We start from the raw sequence: 24,002 nt of genomic DNA, 5'->3' as shown, positions 1-24,002 counted from the left end.
TGATAAGTGTGGACAGGCGCTCGATAGCCTTAAACAATCTACATACAACACCTTATCAACATATTAGCAAAATGGCATCAGAAGACCCATTCACATCGATAAAATGGGATAGAGAAGACGAAAGTAAGCACAGACAGGACCTGCGGGACCAGGACATTCCGGAAGAGGGCCATGACGGTTCAGACAATGAGGATCCCAGCCAGTTGGCCCTCGAACAGGATCATCCAGTTGAGACTTCCACCATAGCTCTGAGCGAACCAAAGGCTCCAGAAGAAGAACCTAAAGATTCCGAGGACCCTGCTCCTCGAGACAGTACCGCCGAAGCGCTTGCATTGGATACCGCCTCCGGGCCATCCTCACCTTCGAATACCACAGATGTTCCTGAGACCACTCCGCAGGCAAACATAACTTCTGCAATTCCTACGGAAGACGAATTGAAGCAGGATGAACTCAGGCAACAGGAGTTTAGTGAGAATTTCGAGAAGTATACCATTGACCTGCGAGTGAGCCACCCTATCAGTGACAGAGACGCTAATGCAAAGCAGTACATATCATACCTCATCACAACGACAACAGACCATCCGCTGGTGACCAAGCTTTCTAGCGTGAAGCCAGAGAAGGACGAGCTGTCCGTGACCGTGAAGATAAGGAGGCGTTATGGAGACTTCAGGTTCTTGCATAATTGTTTGATAAACGATTTCCCACAGTCATTGGTTCCTCCACTCCCGCCAAAGCTGAACTTCAAATACCTTACGGGTGATACGTTCAGCACGGCTTTCGTGCACAAGAGACTCCACTCTCTTGACACATTCATCAGGTTTATCTGCCAGCATCGGTACCTTTCCCAGCTGTCTGTGTTTCATTACTTCATAAGTGACTCCTCCGAATGGTCAACTTTCACTAAGAATCTCTCAGTCTCAAAGAATTCTGCACCAGAAGAGGCCGAGTCAGGCGGATTCTTGGGCAAGGTGGTCAATGAGGATTTGCTCACCGAGACCGTTATGAACTACTTCACCTCCTCAAAGCATAAGCGAGAAACTAACAAGGATATACTTGAGATAAGTGACAAGCTAAAGAAGCTTTACGAGAACCTCATCAAGTTGGACAAGATCTTTAGCAAACTCAATCGCAAACACAGCGACTTGAAGCTTGACTACGAGCAGTTTTCTTTGCAGATTAACAAATTGGCTACTATCCAAAACGTCACGACACAAGCAAATGAGAACCTGAAGGTTGATCCCAACCTGTCTCTAAATTCAATTCCAAGCGAGAACCCTGTCTTTCAGAACAATTTCAAAGTGTTTTCAGACTCCCTATTATTCTTCTCTGAACACTGGTCTTCACTTCATCGATACGTCGACGAGTCGTTTTTGGTTTCTTTGAAAGACTGTGCAAAGTACATCATACGTTTTACAGAGCTCATTGAGCTTCAGCACAACAAGAAGATCGATCTTCAGGTGCTTCAAGATTACTTGGCGAAAGCCAGAGCAGATTTGGCAAGTTTGGGCGGGCACACTGGTGGCAATCATGGTCCAGGACCAACTCCCGTCATGGTAAGTCAGCAGAGAGGTATTGTGAATAACACCACTCAGCTTATAAAGGATACCATCTCCACATCAGCCACGCCTCACATTGGCTCCACGCACTCCGATAGCAAGAAGCAAAAGCTACAGCAGAGAGTCAATCAGCTTGAGAGCGAGATCAAGTCACAGACGCAGCTCGTCAACCATCTTACCAACAGAATCATCAACGAGGAATACCCTAACTGGGACAGGTTCAACAAAAGGCTGTTGAAAAAATCCATGGTTGATTTGTGCGATCAAGAGATTGATTTCTACAAGAAATTGGTGGATAATTGGGGCGACGTTGAGAGCAAGCTTATCGATAGGCTTGAAGAGCTCTCCTAATTAAGGTAACGCAATACACGAAAAATTCGCTTAGGCAGGCGTAGAGCTTCCAAAAGCCTGAGCGTTGCGCGTGACTTTGGGTCACATGCATGATTCTCTTGGCTACGTCTAGGTTTGCCAGGTAAAGAGTTTGGCAATATTCCGGAACATCCTATTTTCGTCACATTATGCTTCCCAAACTCACCGGAGCTATTGTGGGTCTCCTCACATTATCCGCTGTAACCGTGGCCAATCGAGTTCCATTTGACGAAAACGACAATGCCCAAGTCTGTGAGGGAATGTATTCCAAGAAAGACTGGGGTGGCAGTATCCATCCTCAGATTCAATTGAAGCTTGAAAAGTTCGGAAGCCATAAGTACGATAAGAAGAATCCCGAGGCAAATCAGGGTGGTGATACCCGTGTCAGTTATGTCGTTTTCGAATACAAGGATATCGTCCACCTTGGAAAGACCAACAAGGCTGGTCGTAGAAAATACATCTGTGACACTAGCGCTATTGCCGAAGGTTTGTGTGAAGACAGCTCAGAGGGCAAATTTATCGTCAACAGTGATATCACCAACACCACAGTGCAGACTGCTCAATTGACGCATTTGGGACCAGGCAAGATCAACTACTCTGTTGACCGCACCGGCTACTATTGTGTGGCAACATACAGTGATACGAACTCCAAATATAAGGGTATGGTCAATTTCCAGAACGCTTTTGGCCATTTGAGTGCCTCCGAGATTCCGAAGTTGCCGGCTTATGGTATTCTTACCCTTATGTACGCCGTCGTGTTAGCTTTGTTCGGGTTCCAGTTCTTCAAAAAGAGAAACCAGAACCAGATCTTGCCATTGCAGAGGTACTTGTTGGCAATGCTTGGATTCTTGACTTTCGACACTTTGGTTGTATGGTCCTACTACGACTTGAAGAACAGAACCGCTAACCAGAAGAATGGGTTTGTCATTTTTTACACGGTTTTCTTATCGTTCTTAAATGCGGGCAAGATGACCTTCTTTTTCTTCTTGCTTTTGTGTATTGGTCTCGGTTACGGTGTTGTCAAGTTGAAGTTGCCCAAGAAGATTATGTTCCGCTGTAAGCTCCTTGCGGGTTTCCATTTTGCTGCTTCCATGTTCTACCTTGTCATGACATACGTGAGATCTTCTCAAAACTCGTTGTCTTCCAACAACAGCGTTTCCTCAGATAACTATGGTGCCAGCATCTGGGACATTATTCCAATGATTCCAGTGGCAGTGACCATGACCGCGTTCTACGTGAGCATCTTGACTTCTATTCGTGGTACCACGGCAAACCTTCATAAACAGCGCCAGGTGATCAAGTTGCAGCTTTACGAGAACTTGTTCCGTATCATCTTCCTTTCCGTGTTCCTTTCGATGGGTGGTTTGGTTCTTTCCAGTTTCATCATCTTGAGTTTGTCCACGACAGATGTAATCGAGGAGCACTGGAAGGGATCATACTTTTTGTTCGACTTCTGGCCAAGTATTGTGTTCTTCTTGGTTTTCCTCGGTGTCTCGTGGCTCTGGAGGCCAACTGAGACGAGTTACATGTTGGCCGCTTCTCAACAGCTTGCTACCGATGGTGGCGAGGAAGGCGAGCACACTGGCGCTCAAGGTCACGAATTCGAATTGGACGACATCTCGTTGATGAGCCATGACGATGACGAGAACAACCTCGGAAGAGATAGTTTCGAATTGCAAAACCTGAATATCCCCAGTGAAGCACCTCCAAACTACGAGGAGGACGACGCTGTTCACAAGAGAGACCTGCTTCATGGCGAAGCTGGTAAATCAAGCAATACCCTCTTCGAGTTAGGAGATGATGACGACGACCGCCAACACGGTAGTAGCACCGGTCGCGAGGAGTACGAGCCTCTTGATGACGACGACGAGTCTGATGATCGCTTGAAAAAATAGAAGGGCGTATCAAAAATACTACAAAAAGGTGAATCATTTACATCAGCATTTATATAAGCATCTAGCCAGTCGCCCACAAGGTTCCTCCACGAGAATGCACGTCTTTGGCTAGACTTTCCACCCGCGAGTCCCAATCGACCAAATGATTGTAAAGATTTTTGACCTGATCCAAGTTCAAGATACGTGGTTGCAACCATGTGACAACCAAGATTTGTTGAATCTGATTGATATAACCCTTGATCAAATTGAGCGAGAAACACTTGATAATGAGAAGCTCAACCTCATCGATTGGTGTACCTGTCACCTCACTTATAGACTGGAACAGCAACTTCTTGTTTGTGGTCAGCTCGGTGGAAATCAACTCCAACAATGACATTATGACAATCTTTTGGTGCAAAAATTTGTCATGGTGGGCGAGAAGAGGACTCTTCTCCAAGGATGGCTTGAGCCATTTGTTGAACTCGGCCAAGTTACCGGAGTTGAGATGTTGAATCAAACTGAACAACCAGAAGTATTGACCGTTGGGCTCGCTGATAACCTTTAATATGTCGTGAAGAATCAACTCACCGAAGTTGTAGATCTTGTTTCCAAGCAAAGCGGCGATGCAAAGGTCATAACAGAATTGGACTTGCTGGGGTTCGGGAAGTGGAGTGTCCAAGGATGAAAGGTACAACAATCCATTGGTATAGAAAAGGTTATAGTTATCATGGATCTTGTAGTATTGGCATTTGGTGAGATAGAAAGCAGCATTGATCTTCGAGCTGAACTCATTTTGCAAGGTGTTCTCAAATTTGTCTCCAACAGATTCCAAAATCTCATCTGCCAGGTTAGCATTGTTCAAGAGCAAGGCATATCTTGCGATTTGCAAATTAATGTAAATGACTGACTCATCATTGTTAATGAGTTCATCCAAGTTATCGGGCTTTCTTGAGCCATACTTTTTAGTCAATTCATTGACCAACGATTCCTTCAATTCGTTCAACTTATCGAAGCAAACCTGGTTGTCATCAAAAGATTGCAACAAGAAGTCGATGAGTTTGATTTGATTAAGCTTGGTCTGGAATTGTGATAAAAACAGACTGAAGATTTGCTGTCTGAAGGTGCCAACTTGACTCTCTGGGTTCTGATAAAGCTCCTCTAGAGCCAAGGTCAACTGGTTCCACAACTTTCTTTCATAGTAATCCTCTAATTGGTAGATCACTTGAATTAGTTCTGAGGACTCGATTTCCAGTCTCAACTGTGCAAGAACAGTCGAGACATCATTGTCCACATCCATTGCAGACATTTTCGATTTATATTTCGTGATAATATGAGATCTCACTTTGGTTTAAAGTGGCGGCGATCAGAGCTAAGGTGTGCGAAAATCAAAAGTTGGGTCGCGAAATCGCTACAACTAGGGTAGAGGGTATATATGCAATTTAATCATCGACTTCACCGACTGAGGTCTTGAAATCACTCCAGGTGTTCAAATTCTCTTCAAAAAGTTGCTTTCCTGCTCTCACAAATTCAAGCATAATAGTAAGCCATTTGCGTTCCATCTTGTCGAGGAACTCTTGGAAGTTCACTTGTAGGTTCTGAGTGAGCGTTATCATATCACCGTTCACCAAGTCGATAAGCTGGTCAAGCTTAGTGAGCTCCTTATCAATATGCTGCATCTTATGTTGGTATTGAGTTTTGAGATCTCTTGGATTAGGAGTAATGTCTTTAGGAGACTCAGTATGCTCTTCACCATGCGGTTCAACATGCGGTTGCTCATTCGGCTGGAGACCCTGCTCGGGCAAAGTAAATGTGGTTTTGGTACCTCCAAAAAGACCATACCATGACTTTTTTGATTGAAGTTGCCTTCCACGATGTTGTCTGTTCTCAATGCGTTTGATGGCTTTCTTGATCGACGGACTGTTGATATCAAGATCTTTGAGATGTTTGACTGAATTGACGCTGTCGTGAAAAGCATTCATTTCCTGAACCTTGTTGAACTTCAACTTATAAATAAGTTTGAACTGAATCAATTTGTATTTGTAATACTTCACGAGCTGCAAAGCTGAGAAGTAATACTGAACGAACCGGTTGACGGGATCGTCCCACTCTGGAATAACCCTATCAAGGAGAAAATGTTCGTAATTGAGAAAAGTTGAGTCTACCGCAGACCCAAACTTCTCGATAACGGAAGACAATGACTTGTTTCTTTCTGTCGAGGCATCGTGAATTTGTAAGGAGAAGTTATTCAAATTGCCTCCCAACTCAATGAGGGAGCTGATCAAGGTCTTGAAGTTCTTCACAGAGCGGGTATTTAGCTTCTGGATATCGTGGAGTACCTTGATATTCTGGTGGAAATTGATCTCAAAATTTATCAAATCAATTGGAATGTCTGAGAACACAGCATCATTTTCTGCGATCTCGTGCCGATTATTCTCTTTGAGGTCGTATATCTGAATATCAGCATGCAATTTGTGTATGTCGTCGTTGAGTTTCTTGAGACCCGAGAGGTTATCGGGGCTATCTGTGTCGAACCCTGTGACGGATGGAAGAAGTAAGTAGAGCCCATTCTGATCAGTAGTATCGTTGGGATTGGCAAGTAAAAGATTGGAAGGGATCAAGCTGACTGGCGGCTCGTTGATTGCACTTTCCCAACACGACTCGTAGTTTGGATCCAAGAACTTATGGAGCAACGGACAGTTTCGTAACTTCACATTTGAATCGAAGATGACGTCCTGGAGAAAGTTACGAAAGTAGCGCTTTCGAAGCTCAATAACGCTGGTCTCTCTCGCGCTATCGATGGCGTTTATCAAGTAGGTGAGAAGCGTGTGTTTCTCTGGAATGGGCGGTATGACGAGGGTGGGGAACAACTTGACCATGTTGTCCCGAAGAGATTTGAACTCGCTATACCTTCTCTTCACAATGATAGCATCGCTGTCCTTAGCTCCTTTCACCTTCAACTGGATGAGGTAGACGACGATTGAGTTCATAACACGCTCACTCAGAATGACATCAATAGTGAGTTTGGGGTTGTTGAGCATCTTGCGGATTCTCTGGGAAAGCCCGATGGAGCTATTGATCAAATTGTTACCCACAACGTTGTCCACATTGTTGTTGTTGAAATCTATCGATGCACCCATCTTGTGTGGTTCAGGAGAGGTCAGGGTGAGTCTCTGATGTTGCTCCTTGTTGCCATTTGACGACTTGTCGTTTTCTGGCTCGATGGTTTGGTACAAAGAAGGGTTGTTGTCCTGCTCTATGTCACCAAAAAGCCCGTCGTCATCCATGGTATATTTAATGCTTGGTTATTTTGAGTGAGGTCTAGTGAGTTTGGGGATCTTGAGGGTCGCTACAGCATCGCCTGCAGGTGATTACAGAGCACCAGATAAGCAGTTCGAGGTGATCGAGGCGGTGGTGTTGACTAGTCGTATTCAAAATTATTAATGGAAAGAGAAGAGGGGCAATTGGGTCAAATGGTGTTAAATTTAGGGTTTGGGCTGTTGTTTGCTCGATGGGTTACTGGAACGGTTGCACGTCAGGGTACCTAACCGGAGGCGATGATCTCGATGAACCAATTTGGATAAATGTCCAGCCTAGATAGATAAGATAAAAAGATGTGAGGAAAGGTTTCGGGAAGTTTTGGTCGTGAACAGCAGATTGCACGGAAATTGCTATGACAGACCAAGCTCGTCTCGACAAGACGAACTTCATACAAAGCAACGGCCATACTGCCAAGAGAAGACTTCCATATGCAGCGTTCGTGTGGAAAGAACTGCTTTTCACAAGAGTCATCCAAATCGGTGAAACACTTCCACTGCCAATCTCATACATACAAAATCTCCCAAAGTCGCCGATAGCCCAGGGTGCTTATGGCTGCGAAACCGGAATGTCACATTCGGCTGCATTAGCCTTCTGTGCCACGAGACAAGTAAACAAATGTACGAAGCCTAAAGAAAGAAAGTTTCAACCTCGAGGATCCAAAAATAAACAGCAGCGGAACATCCCCCCACATATGCTGAAAATCAAATTAAGCTTTCTGCCGCCTGGACCACCAAGTCTTCCCCGTATCCACGGCGCGCTTCGTGCTCCACAATTTACGACACGCATGGAGTTGACATAATTCGATAAAAACATCGCCTCGTTGACGTTGAAGAAAAAAAATCCAGAACTCGGTAAATCCCAAAAAGCTGCATTTTGTAAAGATCATTGACCCCGTAAGCCACGTCAAGGTGCACCCTTATTGCGGTTCCTGAGTGTCCTCAATAAAACTCGCGTCTGCTATCTATTGTTGGTGCTCACTTTTTTTTTGGCAGCCTCCTCAAGGTGAATATTTCTCAACCACTCGGGGGTTTTTCCTGAAATTGTCGGCCTAAGCTCATATCACCTAAAAGCAATGATTTCCATACCAGCGAGGTGGACGAGGATACTTATTGCCGTCTGCATCTTCCTCACCGTGTTGAACTTCCTATCCTCCGCCTTCACCAGCAAATCATCCAACTTCGATACGTCTGTGGTGGGCAAGCCAAAGCTGAACTACTACCACTCCGATGGAACGAAAGACCTTCTCAAGGTAGGCGCCAACTCAGGTGGAAATGGCGAGGCGGGTGACCAATCCCAAGAGGGACAACAGGACAAACAGCCTTCTGAACCAGAGGCTGATGAACCTCCCATCAACAAGGCCAAGCCACCAGTGCTCGAGCAGCAGCTCCGCAAGTACCTTGACGACCGTGACAACGGCTTGTTCATTGTTCTGCTGGAGCTTGGCGACCCCAACGTTCCTGAGTACGAGACTCACGACATCAAGCTGCTCCTCAAGACCAACAAGAAGAAGAAGAAGTTTGAAGTTGCCGAAGTCAAGGGCTATGACTACACCTCATTGCAGCAACAAGTTCTGTTTTCTCAAAGCAGCGGTGGCATTGGCGACTCTTTGCAGTTTTTAGAGTTCCGCAAATTGTTCATCGAGTTTCTTGAGGGGACTTGGGGTTTGATTGAAGCTGCCAGGCCCACGGTCGGCGGAATCAACAACGCCGCTCACTACTCGCAAGCCAAGGCTTTGAACAAGTACGACAACGTCAACGGCAAGATCCCTGTGTACGGTGGCCATTGGAGAGAATCGTATTTGGCCGAGCCCGTTCGTACAAAGGACTATTTGCTGTACTTCTTGCGTATCACTACCCAGGAGAAGAACGCCCTTCAGAACTCCCACGCTACCTTTATGAACACGAGACCCAAGTCTTTCCCTGGCCAATTGCTCAAAGCAGGAAGAAAGTTTGGTTTCATGGAAGGCGATGGTATCGTGTATTTGGGCGGTGGCAAGTACAACCAGTTGGTTCTTTTGTCCATCTCTTTATTGAGAGACACAGGCTGCAAGCTTCCCATCGAAGTTATTCTTCCCAGCAGAGATGACTTCGATCTTGACCTCTGTAACAACATTCTTCCGTCTTTCAATGGAAGGTGCAAAATCATGTCTGACTTCCTTCCGAGCAAGCTTGTCGGCGGTTTAAAAAATTTCCAGCTCAAAAGTATGGCATTGTTGATTTCTTCTTTTAAGAACGTGTTGTACTTAGACGCGGACAATCTTCCTATTAAGAACCCCGACTACTTATTTGCCAACAAGCCATTCACTGAGCTGCACATGATTATCTGGCCCGACTTGTGGCGTCGTTCGACCTCCCCTAGCTTTTACGAAATCGCAGATATTGAAGTCGATCCTAATTGGCAAATGAGAAACAGTTACTTTGCTGGCGATAAACGAGGCTCCACGAAGGGCGAAGTCTCCCTCCACGATACAAAGGGAACTATCCCAGAGGCTTCCAGTGAGACAGGTCAGTTCATGATTAATAAGGAAGTACACTTTGGTACCCTTATTTTGTCTTTGTACTACAACTACTACGGCCCCGACTTTTACTACCCTCTTCTCAGTCAAGGTGCCGCTGGAGAAGGCGACAAGGACACTTTTATTGCAGCAGCTCATAAACTCGACCTCCCTTACTATCAAGTTATGGAATTCAACCGTGAATTCGGACCCGAAAAACCAAGCAAAAAGCACGAGTACTTCGGCATGGGCCAGTATGATCCAATTGTCGATTATCTCAATAGTCAGTTTGACCTTACCAATAAGGCCAATCTTGAGAACCTTGCCAACGATAATGAGGATCCTGCGAAACTGAATTACGATTTCCATTACTACAAGACTTCGTCCTTGATGTTCGTTCATGCAAACTGGCCCAAGTATTATATTGATGAAATGTTCGGAGGCCTGAATTCCAATGGAAGAGGTCCCAAGGACAACAATGGAAACAGGCGAAGATTATACACTGATTACTTGAAGAAGGAGACCAGAGGCTATGATTTCGAGTTGGAGATCATGAAGCATGCGGATGCATGGTTCTGCAAAGGTTTTATCAGTCTTCATAGCTTGTCGGCTCCAGACAGCTCAGGAAGAAAAAAGGCTTGTGACAGTATACGGGAACAGATTGAATATTTGAAGAGATAGGTCTCAGTCTTCAATAAAGCCATTTAAGGTCGAGAATCTTCTCTGGCACCTTGCCCGTTTGGGCAAAAATGAGACAATAGTGCTGAAGCAAAAGGCTGATCTCTTCCACCTCATCGATCATTTCAATCCTGGTTGCTCGGGCCACCTCATCCTTCAGCAACCATGATAGGTTATTCGAGGTATAGCCGCCAACTTCAGCCAAATCTGTGGACTTGACAGTCTCAAAACCTAGTGTTTGGTTAAAGAACGTTTCTCTTGATTTCAAATCGGGGTACTTTTTGAACGTGTGGAGGTCAATGCCACGACTGATGAGGTTTTGCTCCATAGTCTGGCCAAAAGCATCTCCCAAACCCATTGGCTCGTACATCAATACGGCCAAATTCCGGAAATTAGATTTGCAAAACCCCAAGACTTTCTCGTTATCCTCAGGGGTTAAATAACATAGCACGCATTCACTGATCACCAATGTAGGTCGTTCTTGATCCACGTACTTTAAAACACTCTCGCTTCCATGCTCCTCTATTTTTCTGAGGTCTAATGCTATGAGGTCGTACTTTGAGGTGTGGATTTCTGGATCTAGTGCTTCGAAGGAGGCTCTATCTTTTATGCTAACATTCTCTGATTCATCACCCACTATACCCTGGATCGTAGGATTCAGAAGGATAGCAGCCTTTTTGATTTTAACCAGTTCTATGAAATCAATTTCCGCATATCTGACACCTTTCAGGTGCTCCTGTAAAACACGAAATCCTCGAGTGTCGGAACCTCCTCCTAGAGAGATGATTTGACATTCGTCATGCGAGCTAATGAATCTCTCCACAATGGTGTTGATCAGTTTAGCCCTAAAGAATGTACCTCTGTTGATCAATGGGTATTTGGGGTCTTTGAAAAGTGTTCTGAGCGATCTCCCAGCCGATAGAGCTGTGTATCCACGGCAGTGTTGGAGATTATGTTCATAAGATCGAAGTAGATCTTGGATATATAAGTCAGGTGGAACGAAATAGCCTTTGGCATTGGCACAATGGCGGCAGCTTAAAGCGTCCAAGTCGGTTGCCCGTATGCTTTTGTCTTTCTTTTCTTGTGGTGATAGCATACCAATGTGGAACTTGTTGCGATGTTAAAGTGAAAAGTACACTAGTAGTAGAGGTGTCGCGCATAGATGTCGCGGTTGATAATAGCGTTATCTGGTGTGGTGGTATAGGCACAGCGGTATTTTTTTTTTTTAAAATAGAATATAGATCTTTTTGAGGCTCTGGTTTGAAGCAACTTGTATCTTTCAAAATAAACTCATTCATGTTGACTCACTACGTAGTTGATTGATAGAGTGCTTCAGAATACAATGATTTGCAGCCACTGATACCACCACCTAATGCTCTATTATGTTGGATCACCAATAGCGGATCCCAATTGGCCCGAAAAAACAAGAAATTGAAAATGACTCTATTGCTTGTAATTAAACGAAAGCGCTGTAACTATTTACATCAGATCAAACACGCTCCATGATTACCCACCAGTTATCCTTTTCATACCCATGATCAACCACCTTACCGCCAGCCTTTTCAGCATTTTCCACGAGCTCTCCTTTCCTGTAAAGATGGTAGTAACGATATTTGGTCTCGGGCTGCTCCTCCTCCTTTTGTTCCTCTGTGTCATTATTCTGTCTTTTTTCCTTCTTGGACTTCTTTGCAGTTTTCTTTTGCAAAACCCAAGGTATCAATATATCCTGGTCGTCGCCCTCCTTGTACCCTCTTCTCGACTTTTCCTGTTCGAGGGCCCAGCAGTAGACCAAAAGCCGTCCACCAACTCGGAGTTTGGAAAGAATATGTTCAATGGCTTCGATTCTTCTCTTCTCGTTGGCAAAGTGGTGAATGACTGCTATCAGAATAGCAAAGTCAAAACGGTCATTCTGATGCGGTAAATGCAAGCCATCAGCGACAGCTAGGTTGAACTTGTTTTCACTATTCACCCTGGCACACTCGACCAAGCCGTCCGAGCGGTCCAGGCCAATGCAAAATAGTTTCTTGTTGACCCCAAGGTACTTTCCGTTGCCGCATCCAACGTCCAAACCAAGACTGTAGTCAGGCTGTTCCAGTAGAAACTTTTCAACTATGGGCCAAGGCTTGTACCGGGTCAGAGAGAAATGGGAGGCGATTTCGTTATAAACCTCATGCACATATTGCTGTTCTTGCTCCTCCGGCACTTCTTGTGTTTCTAGGGGTATGGAGGGAACGCTCATTATCAGTTGGAGGTATGGAGATGCTCGCGATGATGTACCATCTCCAGGCTATTTCTGATGCGCATTGAGAAGTACACCTTTTGATAAGCGGCACTGAAGAAATCCCCAAGCTGAAATATGTTTGTGCCCATATTTGTTGCTCTAGTAGCAGCGATAACTGCCTACCTACGCCTAGTGCCCACGACCTTGATTGACGAACCTTCTGTTACTCAAATACGGGCTCTTCGAGATTATGTGGCCAACGACTTTGCCATAGCTCAGCCGGTTACGGTCCAATTTTACGATACGGGCTTCCGTTTTCCCGACCTAGTGGAGGCTACACAGCGCCAGCTCGATCACCATTTGAAGTCTCGTGGTATTCCATACAAATATCCGTTGGTGGACGAGCTTCCGAAAAGTATACCTAGATTCACCGGCAACAAGACAAAAACGGAGACAGCGGAAATTTTTGTATTGACAGATGACGATGGATCGACCGAGACCATGCTGGCGCAACCTGCTGCTAGTACTGACCCAATTGACGTTTCGAAACCTCCAGACCCGGAATTCAGCTTGGATATTGCCTTGGGCGGAAATGTTGGAGTATGGCTCGATCTGTATAAATTCAGAGCCATGATGACATATGATTTGGAAGCTATCCATGCGAACGATCTACCATTTTACCTAGCTCAGACTATCCTGGACCATCTCTGTGAGATTGACTTCAACGCACACAGCAGGCTTCTGCATTTCGACTTCGAGCTGTATGTTCCAGAAATTACACTCAATATTGTTGCTGCAGAAGACAGAGTTGAGAAGGACTCTACCGTGCTTGAGGATGCATTGATGGAGCTGATTATTAAACATCTAGATGCCATACGCCCGTTCGTGAACATCACAGCCAAAATCCACCCAATCGACGTCACCAAAAACAAAATACCCAACAGCATCATGAAGAACAATACCGAACAGCTCACATTTATTTACCTGACAACACTTGAGGGGTTCTTGCTGCAAATTGGAGGTGCACATGTGTACCACCTTGCACGGGAAAAACCCAAGGAAATTTTTGGGGATACCTACGGGACAGAATATCTCGAGGCTCAAAAGCTCAATGAAAATCCTCGCATAAACATCACAGACTTTCTTTCTTCAATGTTTGATGTGCTCGAGACGCGGGTCGGACTTACAGAAAATTGTTCAAACAAACACCTCGAAGTATACTTCACTGCCAAAGCATTCACCATAAGAGGTCTTTATCTTGCTTTGGATGCCATCTTACAAAACAAAAGTGCAGAAAACCTTCAGCATTTCATTACCATTTGTCAGCTCGTTGACACCATTTTGGCCGAAGAAAAACACAATTGGGCTGACCACCTAAAGCATGTTTTCAAGATTTACAAAAGCATATCATCAAATGTATAGATAATCAATGATCTCTTGGGCACGGACATTCGTGAAAGTAGTAGCACGAGAAATTTCCTGCAGAAAGTCACTATCAACACTCTGCTTACTTCTTACTATTCAACCATCTCACACCATAATGAGTAATGCAGGAGAAGACGGCTATGCCAGTGATGTCAGTCTAGATGAAGATGACGAGGAGTTGATATGGCGTGTATTTTATTCGTCAAAAGAGGACAAATCCAATGAAGGAGCAGAACTAGATATAGATGAGGAAGAACTATCAGACCTCAGCGACATAGAGGACGAGCAGCTTGTACAGAGATATAAAGAGCTAAAGGAGCAGGAGTCGAAACCTCTTCTGGAGGATGACAAAAAGAAACTCCTTATCACCTCATTCACCAACGATCAAATGGACAAGTTTGAAGCCTACAGAAGAATGGCCGTTAATAAGCCGGGCGTCAGAAAGATCTGCAACGGTGTGTTGAATCAATCAATTCCACAAAACATGGCCATTGTGTTGGCTGGTATCTCCAAGCTGTTTCTTGGTGACATAATAACAAAGGCCTTCGAGATTCAAGAAAGGGAATACAAAGCACAGCTAATACTTGACATTGACGCGAAGAAGAAGCGCAAGAAGGAGACACTCAAAAGAATGGAAAACGGACAGGACGTTTCAAACGATCCACCCGAGAGAAAGCTTGAATATTTGGGTGACAGCAAAGGCCCTCTTCAACCAGAACATGTCAGAGAGGCCTGGAGATTGTACAAGCTCGAGAGCAGTGGTGCGTACCTGTCACAGTGGAGCACACAAGGTGAAGGCGATGGTAAACTATTCAGATAATGGAGTACATTTTTGACTATATCACAATGTTCAGATTTCGAACTAAATTTGAAGACTACTCATCCGGCGGCGGAATCCTTGGGGCTTCTTGTCAGCAGCCTTTGTACACACCCATGTGGATGAGTACATGTTGATTCTGTCGATCAGCTCACCAGAGTGTCTGATAGCCGCAGGCTTACAAGTGAAGCCACAGGACTCGAAAGTCTTGATGTACCAAGGGTACTGAGCGGCGGAACGAAGCATCACACGGCCTCCAGGAACCAAGCACTCCTTGACAGCCTCGATCTCCTTGCGGGCATCGTCACCGTCCGGGTTGAACCAGTCCATGTGGTCCATGATGATGGCAATCGTGATAGACTTCTTGCTGAGACGGGCAAACACATCATTCAAAGTGTCAGTGTGAAGACGGACGTTGTCGATTGGAGCAGTGCCGTCCTTACGCACCGTCGTGAGATTGTTGAATCCTTTCTCTGTCAAATAGGTAGGGCAGTTGTTGCGGGCATAGCGTCCCTTCAAACACAAATAATAAAAGTAGTTGTCGGTGGAAATCAAGGTACGGTTGATCACAGGATCCAAGGTGTCGACAACATACTTGAAGACAGAAGGACCCATCATCTCAGCCTGGTTAGCTGGTACACCAAGAGCTTTCCACAAGAAAATAGGGTTACCGATCAAGATGGTAGCGACCATTGGGTTCAAAAGAGTGGGTCTCACCTTTTCGTTCCAGATACGTGCCTGCTGCTTGAGGGTAGTACATGAGCAAAGCTCGTCAATGTGCTTGTTGGCACCGAAAATGGTGAAAACAGCTTTGGCGAGTCTCAAGGCCCATCTGGTGGAACCAGTGTCGTACAAACCCTTTCCAGCTGGGTTGAAGGCTGTGTCACCGTTGTCAATCCAGAACTGGAAAGCGTTGGAAGACATATTGGCACTGAGCTTGGAGAGCAAGATATCTCTAAAGTTGTTGATACGACCATCGCCGAAAATCTTCCAAACCTGCTCCTGGTCAAGAGACTTGAAGGAGGCCAATTTCAACTCCAAAAGGTGGTTTTGACAAGGGTTCAAGTCAACAGCGTGAATCTTTCTTGGTGGATCGGGAAGGGCAGCATAATCCAAGATATTGTCACCAGCGGAAGTGATGGCCAAAACAGTATCGTTACTAGAAAACTTCAAGATGTTGTGATCTTCACGAGGATCCTCCCAGGTGAAACCGTAAATGTACTGGTTTCTGAACTGGTGGTACTGGGGGTTGATCTCGTCAAAGTACACTCTCCAAGGCTGACGCTGGTAGTAGGTCGAAGGGAATGGCAAGTTTTTGGCCAAGTTGGACAAGGCAGCTTCGTGGCCCTTGCTGACAGGAATGTCGTATTCTTGGGCCTGTGTCTCCTCCGAGGGGGCAAGATAAGGCGACTCAGTTGCAAGACAATTGATTCTGTGAAGCAAAGCAGACGATCTGGACTTGTCGCAGCCAACCCACACATAGTATGGAATACGGCCCAACATGTTGTTGTAGGAGTTCAAAGACTTGAGGGTTCCGAACTTGTACTCCAAGTAGTTACGTCTGGCGGAATCCAAGAAAATCTTGTCTGCTTCGAACCAGATACGCCAGAAGTTTCTCAACAACCAGGGGATGTTTCTGTTCACGAGACCACCCACGGTGTTGATTCTGCCCATGTAAGTGTCAGCACTCTGAACACCAAAATCAACGCTGGCAATGACACCGTTGGCACTGTCCAAGAGCTCAACCGCATGGTCGATCACAGAGTTGAAGGTTGGGATCATCAGCAAAGAGTACGAGAAGGTGATCAAATCAGACTTTTCGTGGGGGATGGTGAAATCGGCGGCATCAGATAAAACAACTTGCACAATGTGCTCGTAAGGCTTGCCAGCAAACCGTTGACGAGCGATTTCACAGAGGGAAGGCAGCAAATCAACCAAGTAGATGGCCTGGAAGTTCTCGGCAATTGGCAACACCAGGTCCATCATTTCGATGTTCTTTCCGGTACCACCACCAATGTCAACCCAGACAAGCTCACCATTTTTGTTAGGAATATGGGCAGCTGCCAACAGGAGACAGTCCTCTCTTCCTTTCAACAAGATGCTACGAGTCTTGTCGTAGACATGGGCCTGGTTGCTGTAAAACAACTCAAGAGCCTGCTGCTGCTCGGTAGGCTTGTTGTGGACTTTGTTAATAAAAGGCTTGACAAAACACGCCCAGGCAAAAACAGCCACCGATCTGACAAAGTGGTTCAACTTGGTGGAGAACAAGAAGACTGCAACAAGGGTGATGGAGCCACCGAAGAAGACCTTGAGAGGCTCGATGTCCAAAAGAAGCTGCAGCATAGTGGGAAAAAAAAGAAGGTTTATGCTACAAAAAACCGGGTATGCCCATCGAAGGTACACTATATATACTGGAAGCGGTTTGGGTGCAAAACAGTCCCAGGCGTATGGTCTGCAGACAGCGCGACAACGTGTGCAGCCACATGGGGTATCGTGCAGATATGGGTTCACAAGGGTAATAAAGGGAGTCCACGAAAATGGGATAATGGCGTCTGGAGCGATTTTCAACTTTTTGGGCTTTACAAAGGACGCGTACGTGTAACATCTTGTGCAATTTAATATCTCCATCTTGGGACCATACCGAATATCGGCCCTTAGTGGGATTTTTCCGTGACAGCTACGTGCGACAGCCTCTTGCAGATACTAGATAATGATCTATAACCGAGGGGATGAATGGAAGATGGACTCCTGTCACAGGCACAATTTGGACACCCGACCCGTACACACACAGCCCTGAATGTGTCAAAGTTTCGGCTTGCGTATATTTTTTTTTATATCTCAAATGTCCGGTGCCCATGTGCTCCCTGATACGAAAAAGACGCCGCATTCTGCAGGCCGCACATTGTCTAGCGAATCTCTGCCACTACAGAAAACGGTTCTACGTATATCATGCATTGCCCTTACAAAGGATCCTCCAATCTTCGGAGTAAATAGTCAACTTCCACCTTCTTTGTGAGCGGAATCACATAGCGCTTGTATAAGTCCACAATCACCTCCGGCTGCACTTTCAGCTGGACTAGCTGCGACCACCTGAGTCCTGGGTCTGTGCCATATGCCTCACATTTCTCCTTCAACCGGTCTAAAATTTTCTGTTCCACAGCACTATTCGTGATGCTGGCCTCGATGCCTTCCACGTCGCGCTCCTTGATTAGCTTGGTGTAAAGCTCTCTGTCCAGCCTGAACTTGGCTTCTGCGACGAACTTGCCAAAGTGGATTCTGCGAGAAATGGCTTGCAAACACTCCACATCACACACGGCGACAGACCCGGAATTTTCGCTTTGGTCGCCTTTGCCACACGACACACGAGGCACGATTTCCTCAACGTAAAACTTGAGAATTTCGGCATTCACATTGACCTCATCACCGTAGTGTGCGAGGATCTGGGGGTACTTGATGGAGGGAAGAATTGGCTTGAGAAGCTTGTCGGCAAAAAACGGCGTTTCGTCTGGCGCCTCGTACCGCCTGACCTGGGAGTGCATCTTCTCTGTCTGCAAAAGAAGCCATTCCATAAACAGGCCCAGGAAGCCTTCAATCAGATATTTGTTGATCTCATACACACTGGGCAGCTCAAAAAATTGCAGCCGTTCGATGAGGTCAAACACAATCGTGTCTTCCATCCGCACTAGGGCGGCACGGATGTTGTTGAGGTCCAAAACCGATTCCTCCTTTTGGAAGTCCATTATTGTAGATAGCATAGATGGACGATTTTGATGAGGACTTACCGACGTTGAAATCACGTGAACCGGATGACTCAACCGACGAACCGACCTACAGTTTTCAAGGCAAATGATTCAATTCTTCAAATGATTGATAAACTGGTGTGATTTTTATTTATTAAAGCGGTTTTTTCTATCTTGTCAGCCACCACTATGTCAACTACACTTTCTACCTATGGCTGCGAAAACTAGAAGCACGCACTAGGCAATCAATCATCTATTCATAATCCTCAAGGCGTTCCAAGAAGCAGCAGATTTTTTAAATACTCTAGTATTACGCTATCCATAAGCTCTTCATCGACGTCTGCTTCTTCTTCAGCCTTGTTGCTTTCTGCTTGATTCTCATCTATACCCTCACTAGGTTCATCCGAGGACATAGCTTCATCTGGTTTACTATCTTGATCCATGAATCCGCTGGACACATCTGCAAAACTGCCTTGTTCAGCTTCACGAGACAGAAACGTTTTTGTAGAGCCTTCGTCTCCAGAACTGGTGAGCGAGAAGGACTTCGGAAGAGTTGGATTCTGGGGTTTCTTATAGTCAATCTTGGCAGCACGATGGGCACAATAACGCTGGAAGAATTTTCCAAACTTCTGGCCTAGCTTTACGTTATTGCACGGCACTCCTTCTTGCTGGGATAGTTCTGTAACTCTCTGAAACTCGGCTGCTGATCGTCCAATCATGATTTTGTTTGGGGGTGTATAACGAGGCAGCCACAAGGTTAAAGTACCCCATAGACTTGCCAAACATGCTATGTCGTTCTAAACGGTTGGGTCACATTTTTCTTAGCAAAAGGGGAAATTTCATTGCTAGAGTTTCCTTGAACGTAAGAAGTGACTTGACGCTGGAAGGGAAACTACAGCATGCTCAATCGTTATCATGCATTCGTGCTATTCCTTGTCTATTGTACAATGCCATGCCCTCACTTGAACTGGTCGACCTTTTGCTGTGCATAGCGGGTCAAGATCTCGTTCTCCTCCTGTTTGCTGGTCTCATCGTCTCGTCCTGCTAGGCCCGAACGCCTATATAGCAAGAAACGACGCAAACGTTGAAACTGCGACCGTCCTTCGTCGTAGTTGTTGTAACTTTCTCTCAAATCAGCGTCAGCACGGAGATTCATGAGCCGCGTTTGACGGTTGAACTCTTCTGTGCGTTCCAATGCTAGCATGATCTGAAGCACCACAACGACCGAGGCCACTGCTAGAACCTTGTACAAAATCTTCCACTTATTCTTCTCAAGCTCTTCGGTCGTTGGAGGGGCCCTGCCCCACTTCATGTGATAATAGTCTTCCCAGGTGGCGGCGTGCCAGAACTTTGGATCGTTTTCGTACGAATACTGCCTTCTGTGAGCGTTAGCCATACGGTATGCCTCGAACGAGGACGTCTTCCCGGGCTTGTAGTCAGCCCACGTGGTCTGGTCGTATTTCTTGTAGGCGATTCTCTTTCGAGGGTCCTTCAACAACTCGTATGCTTTCTGGATTTCGTCGAATCGGGCTCTCTTCTTGCCTGCCAGCAAGGTATTGGAGCCTTCCACAATGTCGTGCGAGACAGAGAGATCAGGATGGTACATCTTGACCAATTTCTTGTAAGTGGACTTCAACTTATTGTCGAACTCCTGTCTCGTCTTGTACTGGGCCTCTGAAGGATCCATATCGAATATGTCGTGTGGAGAAGGCCGTTTGGATTTTGGCCAGGCGTGGAGATCAAAGTGAGTGTGGTTGACCTGACGCCGCCCGGCCTCGGTTGCATATCTCCTTAAACCAAGAAGCATGGCCACGGAGGGGATTCGTGTTAATTTTTGTATGAATAGGTGTGGCAGTATGAGCTATTTGCCGATACCGGATAAGGAAGGCTATCACTGCGAGACGCCTTTAGACAGGGCCAGTACACCTTGACCGTTGGGTAGTTGGATTGGTGGGCCATACGGTGATTTTGGAAATTTGAAAATGTTTATTTATGCTTAGAGGTGTGGTTTCAATTGATGGTGTTGAAATTCGGGTATGTGGGATCTTGGCACCGTGCTGCTATCAAGGTTCTGGAGATATAGGCGGTTGTGCATTAGTTCAGGGATAGACAGATGGTTTGGCCAGGCGGGTAATACGGAGAAAGCTTAAAGTCAAATTTGCTTCTTGCTGTTTCTTTTTCATTCATAAAATGAGCGCTGGATGTGCAAGTGACTTTTCGGGAAGGCTTTTCTTGACTTGCATTGTTCCGTCGATGTAGACTTTTCGCAGCCAAATCTGTAGATGTTGGGACATTGGTGGTTGGTCAACTGTGCATTATCGGAAGTACTGTGGGATTTAGATAATTGCATTGGTTTTTTCGGGCTGTCAAGAAGACTCCATAGAAATGACCGTCAAAAAATGACCCCCAAAAAATGGTCAGTCTTGAGTAGTAATCTCATCAATGCCTATTGTAGAAGAATGTAGTTCCAGCTAGAAAGACCCATTTACGACTAATCACACGATAAGACCACGGACCAACGGGTCAAATTTCAAATTTCATTCCCACATCTGATGCCCGTTTCACCCATATTCGTATCTTTCCACCCGCCGATCATGTATCAGCCCACTCATGCACCCCAGATTCTCAGGTGAGCAGGGTCCAAAAAGTACCAAAATTTTCAGCTCAGGCCAATTTCAAGAATTTCTAAAAACGGTTTACTAGTAACTCCTACACCCTCGTCGGGTACTCATGTATATGCTAGGTAGATGCAACAATTATATAACAATCAAAGAGAAGCGGAAACACGCTCATCGATGGATGGCACAGGCTGGCCACACTTGTAGACGGTCTGGATGTAACCGTCGTTGTCCAAAACGACCAAGTCGGCGTCACAGCCAACTCTCAAGTAGCCCTTCTCGTGAGACACATTAAGCGAGTCAGCAGCGTTGTTGGTAACGGTCTTGACTGCCTGCGCCAAGGACACATTGGCCCACTGGACCAAGTTTCTAACACACTCGGCAAGCGTCGTGGCGGCACCGGCCAAGGTGGAGGTTCCTTCTAAGTAGAGCTTGGGGCCCTTCTTGACGATCTTCTGCTGGTCCCACTTGTAGGTGCCGTCTGGCAAGCCAATCAAGTGCATGGCGTCGGTGGTAAGCACACACTTGTCTGGGTTGGCTCTGTAGGCCAAAACACACATGGAAGGCGCCACGTGGACACCGTCACAGATGATGCCAAAGTAGGGGCTGTCCATGCCGGTGGATGGGGAAGTCACAAGACCAACCACCCCAACGTCTCTGTGGTGGGGCTGAGGCATGGCGTTGTACAAGTGTGTGATCATCGAGGCGCCTCTGTGGACGGCCTCCAAGCTGGTTTTGTAGTCGGCGGAGGTGTGGCCGACGGAGAAGATGACATCGTTTTCCGTGAGCTCGGCGATGGAGTCCAACACACCGGGGATCTCTGGAGCAGCGGTGACAATGGCCACGTTTTCTAGCAAGTTCTCCTGGCCGTACACTCTGGCCAAGCCGCCTTCCTTGGCGGCGTCGGTGAAGGTCTCCACTGGGTGGCAGCCCTTCTTTTCAAGGCTGATGAAGGGACCCTCACAGTGGGCTCCAAGAGAGTCACACATGCTCTGCGATCTGGTTTTCTTGTAGACGGGCAAAACCTTCTCGTAGGTGGCGGGGAAGTTGGAGGTCACCGTGGGGCACATGGAGGTGACACCGGTTTTCATGTACTTGGACATGGCATCTCTGTAGAAGGCCTTGAAACGAGCAACGTCCTCGGCGGTGGAGTCCTCCTTCAAGTTGGAGAAGTTCAAGCCGTAGATACCGTTGTTCTGGATGTCGATGTAGCCGGGAGCCAAGATGTGGCCCTGGAGGTCGACCTTCTTGACCAGCACCTTCTTGCTCTTTGGAGGTGAAACAATCTTGCCTGTCTCACTATCGACAAAGAGATCGGTGTTGTGGGTGATGGTGCCGTTGTCGCAAAGGTGGCAGTTTGTGAATTGTAGTAACATTGTGAATTTGGGATTTGTTTTTTTTTTTTCTAGGTGGCCATCCTTGACCACGGCCCAGGTGGTATATATACTCTTGGGCTCTTCGGAACAATCACTCAGCAACGTGCAGCGAGCCGCACCAGATGTGGAGGTTGCAATTGCAACGGGCATAGGGCGCACTGCACACAAGCACGGCTCCCACGGTGCCAGTGTCGCCAAGGCAGGTTGCATTTTGCAACGTTGCACTCACCCACCCATGTCTCGTGACGAAGTCCCCATCGCCTAGCTTCCCACCCTGCTGTGGTCCCAGCAGCTATAAGACCCACCAATTCCTCCCAGCATCTGCTCACCCAATCACTAATCCTTCACATACTCATCATGAGACAAGCTATTTTCTCCTCCAGCGACGACGCTTCTGCCTACCTTGCCAGCTACGTCATTGACAGAATCAACGATTTCCAGCCCACAGAGTCCAAACCTTTCGTGCTTGGTCTTCCCACTGGCTCTTCCCCAGAAGGCGTGTACGCCCGTCTTGTCAAGGCCTACAAAGCCGGCAAGGTCTCTTTCGCCAATGTCGTCACTTTCAACATGGACGAGTACCTTGGCCTTGAACCTTCCCACCCACAGCTGTACCACTACTTCATGTACGACAAGTTGTTCAACCACGTGGACATCCCCAAGGAGAACATCAACATCTTGAACGGTCTTGCTGCCGACCCTGAAAAGGAGTGTGCAGCCTACGAGGCCAAGATCAAGAAGTACGGCCGTGTGAACTTGTTCTTGGGCGGTTTGGGTCCTGAGGGCCACTTGGCATTCAACGAGGCTGGCTCCTCCAGAGACTCCACGACGCGGAAGGTCGATCTTGTGGAATCCACGAAGAAGGCCAACTCCAGATTCTTCGACAACGACCCCAACAAGGTGCCATCCCACGCCCTTTCGGTTGGTATTTCTACGGTTTTGGACAACTCCGACGAGATTGCCATTATCGTGTTGGGCGCCAACAAGCAGTACGCTTTGGAGAAGACCATGAACGGTCAGGCTAACGACCCCCAGTTCCCATCCTCGTACCTCAGAGACCACAACAACGTTTTGATTGTGTGTGACCACCCTGCTGCCGGCTTGGGCTCCAAGTTGTAATTGCAACGATGCATCTGATTTCTTTTTTTGGTTAGAATATAATTTTAATGGCATAGACGATACACCGAGATGTGTAGACAATGGCTGCAAAATTCGCAAGCGTCGATCTGCATCGTATGATGCTACAACAAGGCTGCCTCATTGGGGCTAAATTTCACCAGAGTTTCACAAAAACCATATGGAAATTTCAGGGTCCATCAGATGACCCCACAGTCCGGGGTAGCCCCAGAAACGTGCAGCTGGAATCATCTGTGTGCCCATTTCTTTTTCCATGTGGTTAGTATCCCTCACCTGAGACCAATTGCTACCAAAGCCATCTTTCGTTTCTTTTGGTTTCATTTGCTTCTCTGCGGCTGGTAAACGTTTCTTTTGAGTGGTAGAGTAACCTCGGAAGAATTCG

The 24,002-nt window shown here is 46.5% G+C and overlaps 15 protein-coding genes across 15 annotated transcripts; 6 read left to right on the top strand and 9 right to left on the bottom strand.

Moving 5' to 3' along the window:
• Positions 1-71: 71 nt before the first annotated feature.
• On the top strand, positions 72-1,907 carry SNX4 (Snx4p; the record flags this gene model as incomplete). Its single annotated transcript, XM_024859026.1, has 1 exon — positions 72-1,907. The coding sequence occupies one exon, from the start codon at positions 72-74 to the stop codon at positions 1,905-1,907; it is 1,836 nt and encodes a 611-aa protein (XP_024712700.1).
• Positions 1,908-2,074: 167 nt separating this feature from the next.
• On the top strand, positions 2,075-3,820 carry C7M61_003690 (uncharacterized protein; the record flags this gene model as incomplete). The annotated part of the gene is made up of 1 exon (XM_024859025.1): positions 2,075-3,820. One exon carries the CDS (start codon positions 2,075-2,077, stop codon positions 3,818-3,820), a length of 1,746 nt encoding a protein of 581 aa, XP_024712699.1.
• Positions 3,821-3,881: 61 nt separating this feature from the next.
• C7M61_003689 (proteasome regulatory particle lid subunit) lies at positions 3,882-5,105 on the bottom strand (the record flags this gene model as incomplete). The annotated part of the gene is made up of 1 exon (XM_024859024.1): positions 3,882-5,105. The coding sequence occupies one exon, from the start codon at positions 5,103-5,105 to the stop codon at positions 3,882-3,884; it is 1,224 nt and encodes a 407-aa protein (XP_024712698.1).
• A 133-nt stretch (positions 5,106-5,238) lies between these two features.
• C7M61_003688 (uncharacterized protein) lies at positions 5,239-7,083 on the bottom strand (the record flags this gene model as incomplete). Its single annotated transcript, XM_024859023.1, has 1 exon — positions 5,239-7,083. The coding sequence occupies one exon, from the start codon at positions 7,081-7,083 to the stop codon at positions 5,239-5,241; it is 1,845 nt and encodes a 614-aa protein (XP_024712697.1).
• A 1,106-nt stretch (positions 7,084-8,189) lies between these two features.
• Positions 8,190-10,255, top strand: MNN24 (Mnn24p; the record flags this gene model as incomplete). The annotated part of the gene is made up of 2 exons (XM_024859022.1): positions 8,190-10,183; positions 10,237-10,255. The coding sequence occupies 2 exons, from the start codon at positions 8,190-8,192 to the stop codon at positions 10,253-10,255; spliced, it is 2,013 nt and encodes a 670-aa protein (XP_024712696.1).
• A 47-nt stretch (positions 10,256-10,302) lies between these two features.
• C7M61_003686 (leucine carboxy methyltransferase) lies at positions 10,303-11,385 on the bottom strand (the record flags this gene model as incomplete). The annotated part of the gene is made up of 1 exon (XM_024859021.1): positions 10,303-11,385. One exon carries the CDS (start codon positions 11,383-11,385, stop codon positions 10,303-10,305), a length of 1,083 nt encoding a protein of 360 aa, XP_024712695.1.
• Positions 11,386-11,778: 393 nt separating this feature from the next.
• Positions 11,779-12,528, bottom strand: TRM9 (tRNA (carboxymethyluridine(34)-5-O)-methyltransferase; the record flags this gene model as incomplete). The annotated part of the gene is made up of 1 exon (XM_024859020.1): positions 11,779-12,528. The coding sequence occupies one exon, from the start codon at positions 12,526-12,528 to the stop codon at positions 11,779-11,781; it is 750 nt and encodes a 249-aa protein (XP_024712694.1).
• Positions 12,529-12,645: 117 nt separating this feature from the next.
• Positions 12,646-13,932, top strand: C7M61_003684 (uncharacterized protein; the record flags this gene model as incomplete). The annotated part of the gene is made up of 1 exon (XM_024859019.1): positions 12,646-13,932. The coding sequence occupies one exon, from the start codon at positions 12,646-12,648 to the stop codon at positions 13,930-13,932; it is 1,287 nt and encodes a 428-aa protein (XP_024712693.1).
• A 118-nt stretch (positions 13,933-14,050) lies between these two features.
• Positions 14,051-14,755, top strand: C7M61_003683 (uncharacterized protein; the record flags this gene model as incomplete). Its single annotated transcript, XM_024859018.1, has 1 exon — positions 14,051-14,755. One exon carries the CDS (start codon positions 14,051-14,053, stop codon positions 14,753-14,755), a length of 705 nt encoding a protein of 234 aa, XP_024712692.1.
• A 42-nt stretch (positions 14,756-14,797) lies between these two features.
• On the bottom strand, positions 14,798-17,095 carry BTA1 (Bta1p; the record flags this gene model as incomplete). Its single annotated transcript, XM_024859017.1, has 1 exon — positions 14,798-17,095. One exon carries the CDS (start codon positions 17,093-17,095, stop codon positions 14,798-14,800), a length of 2,298 nt encoding a protein of 765 aa, XP_024712691.1.
• Positions 17,096-17,712: 617 nt separating this feature from the next.
• Positions 17,713-18,492, bottom strand: ARO7 (chorismate mutase; the record flags this gene model as incomplete). Its single annotated transcript, XM_024859016.1, has 1 exon — positions 17,713-18,492. The coding sequence occupies one exon, from the start codon at positions 18,490-18,492 to the stop codon at positions 17,713-17,715; it is 780 nt and encodes a 259-aa protein (XP_024712690.1).
• A 266-nt stretch (positions 18,493-18,758) lies between these two features.
• On the bottom strand, positions 18,759-19,211 carry C7M61_003680 (uncharacterized protein; the record flags this gene model as incomplete). Its single annotated transcript, XM_024859015.1, has 1 exon — positions 18,759-19,211. One exon carries the CDS (start codon positions 19,209-19,211, stop codon positions 18,759-18,761), a length of 453 nt encoding a protein of 150 aa, XP_024712689.1.
• A 239-nt stretch (positions 19,212-19,450) lies between these two features.
• On the bottom strand, positions 19,451-20,179 carry C7M61_003679 (uncharacterized protein; the record flags this gene model as incomplete). Its single annotated transcript, XM_024859014.1, has 1 exon — positions 19,451-20,179. One exon carries the CDS (start codon positions 20,177-20,179, stop codon positions 19,451-19,453), a length of 729 nt encoding a protein of 242 aa, XP_024712688.1.
• Positions 20,180-21,259: 1,080 nt separating this feature from the next.
• On the bottom strand, positions 21,260-22,486 carry DAC1 (Dac1p; the record flags this gene model as incomplete). The annotated part of the gene is made up of 1 exon (XM_024859013.1): positions 21,260-22,486. One exon carries the CDS (start codon positions 22,484-22,486, stop codon positions 21,260-21,262), a length of 1,227 nt encoding a protein of 408 aa, XP_024712687.1.
• Positions 22,487-22,843: 357 nt separating this feature from the next.
• On the top strand, positions 22,844-23,602 carry NAG1 (Nag1p; the record flags this gene model as incomplete). Its single annotated transcript, XM_024859012.1, has 1 exon — positions 22,844-23,602. One exon carries the CDS (start codon positions 22,844-22,846, stop codon positions 23,600-23,602), a length of 759 nt encoding a protein of 252 aa, XP_024712686.1.
• Between the last annotated feature and the right edge of the window lie 400 nt (positions 23,603-24,002).

The sequence above is a fragment of the Candidozyma pseudohaemuli genome, assembly GCF_003013735.1.
Source record: "Candidozyma pseudohaemuli strain B12108 chromosome Unknown scaffold00010, whole genome shotgun sequence".
NCBI lineage: Eukaryota > Fungi > Ascomycota > Pichiomycetes > Serinales > Metschnikowiaceae > Candidozyma > Candidozyma pseudohaemuli.
Note: the sequence above shows the minus strand (reverse complement) of the source record. Positions and strands in the feature narration are given on the sequence as shown.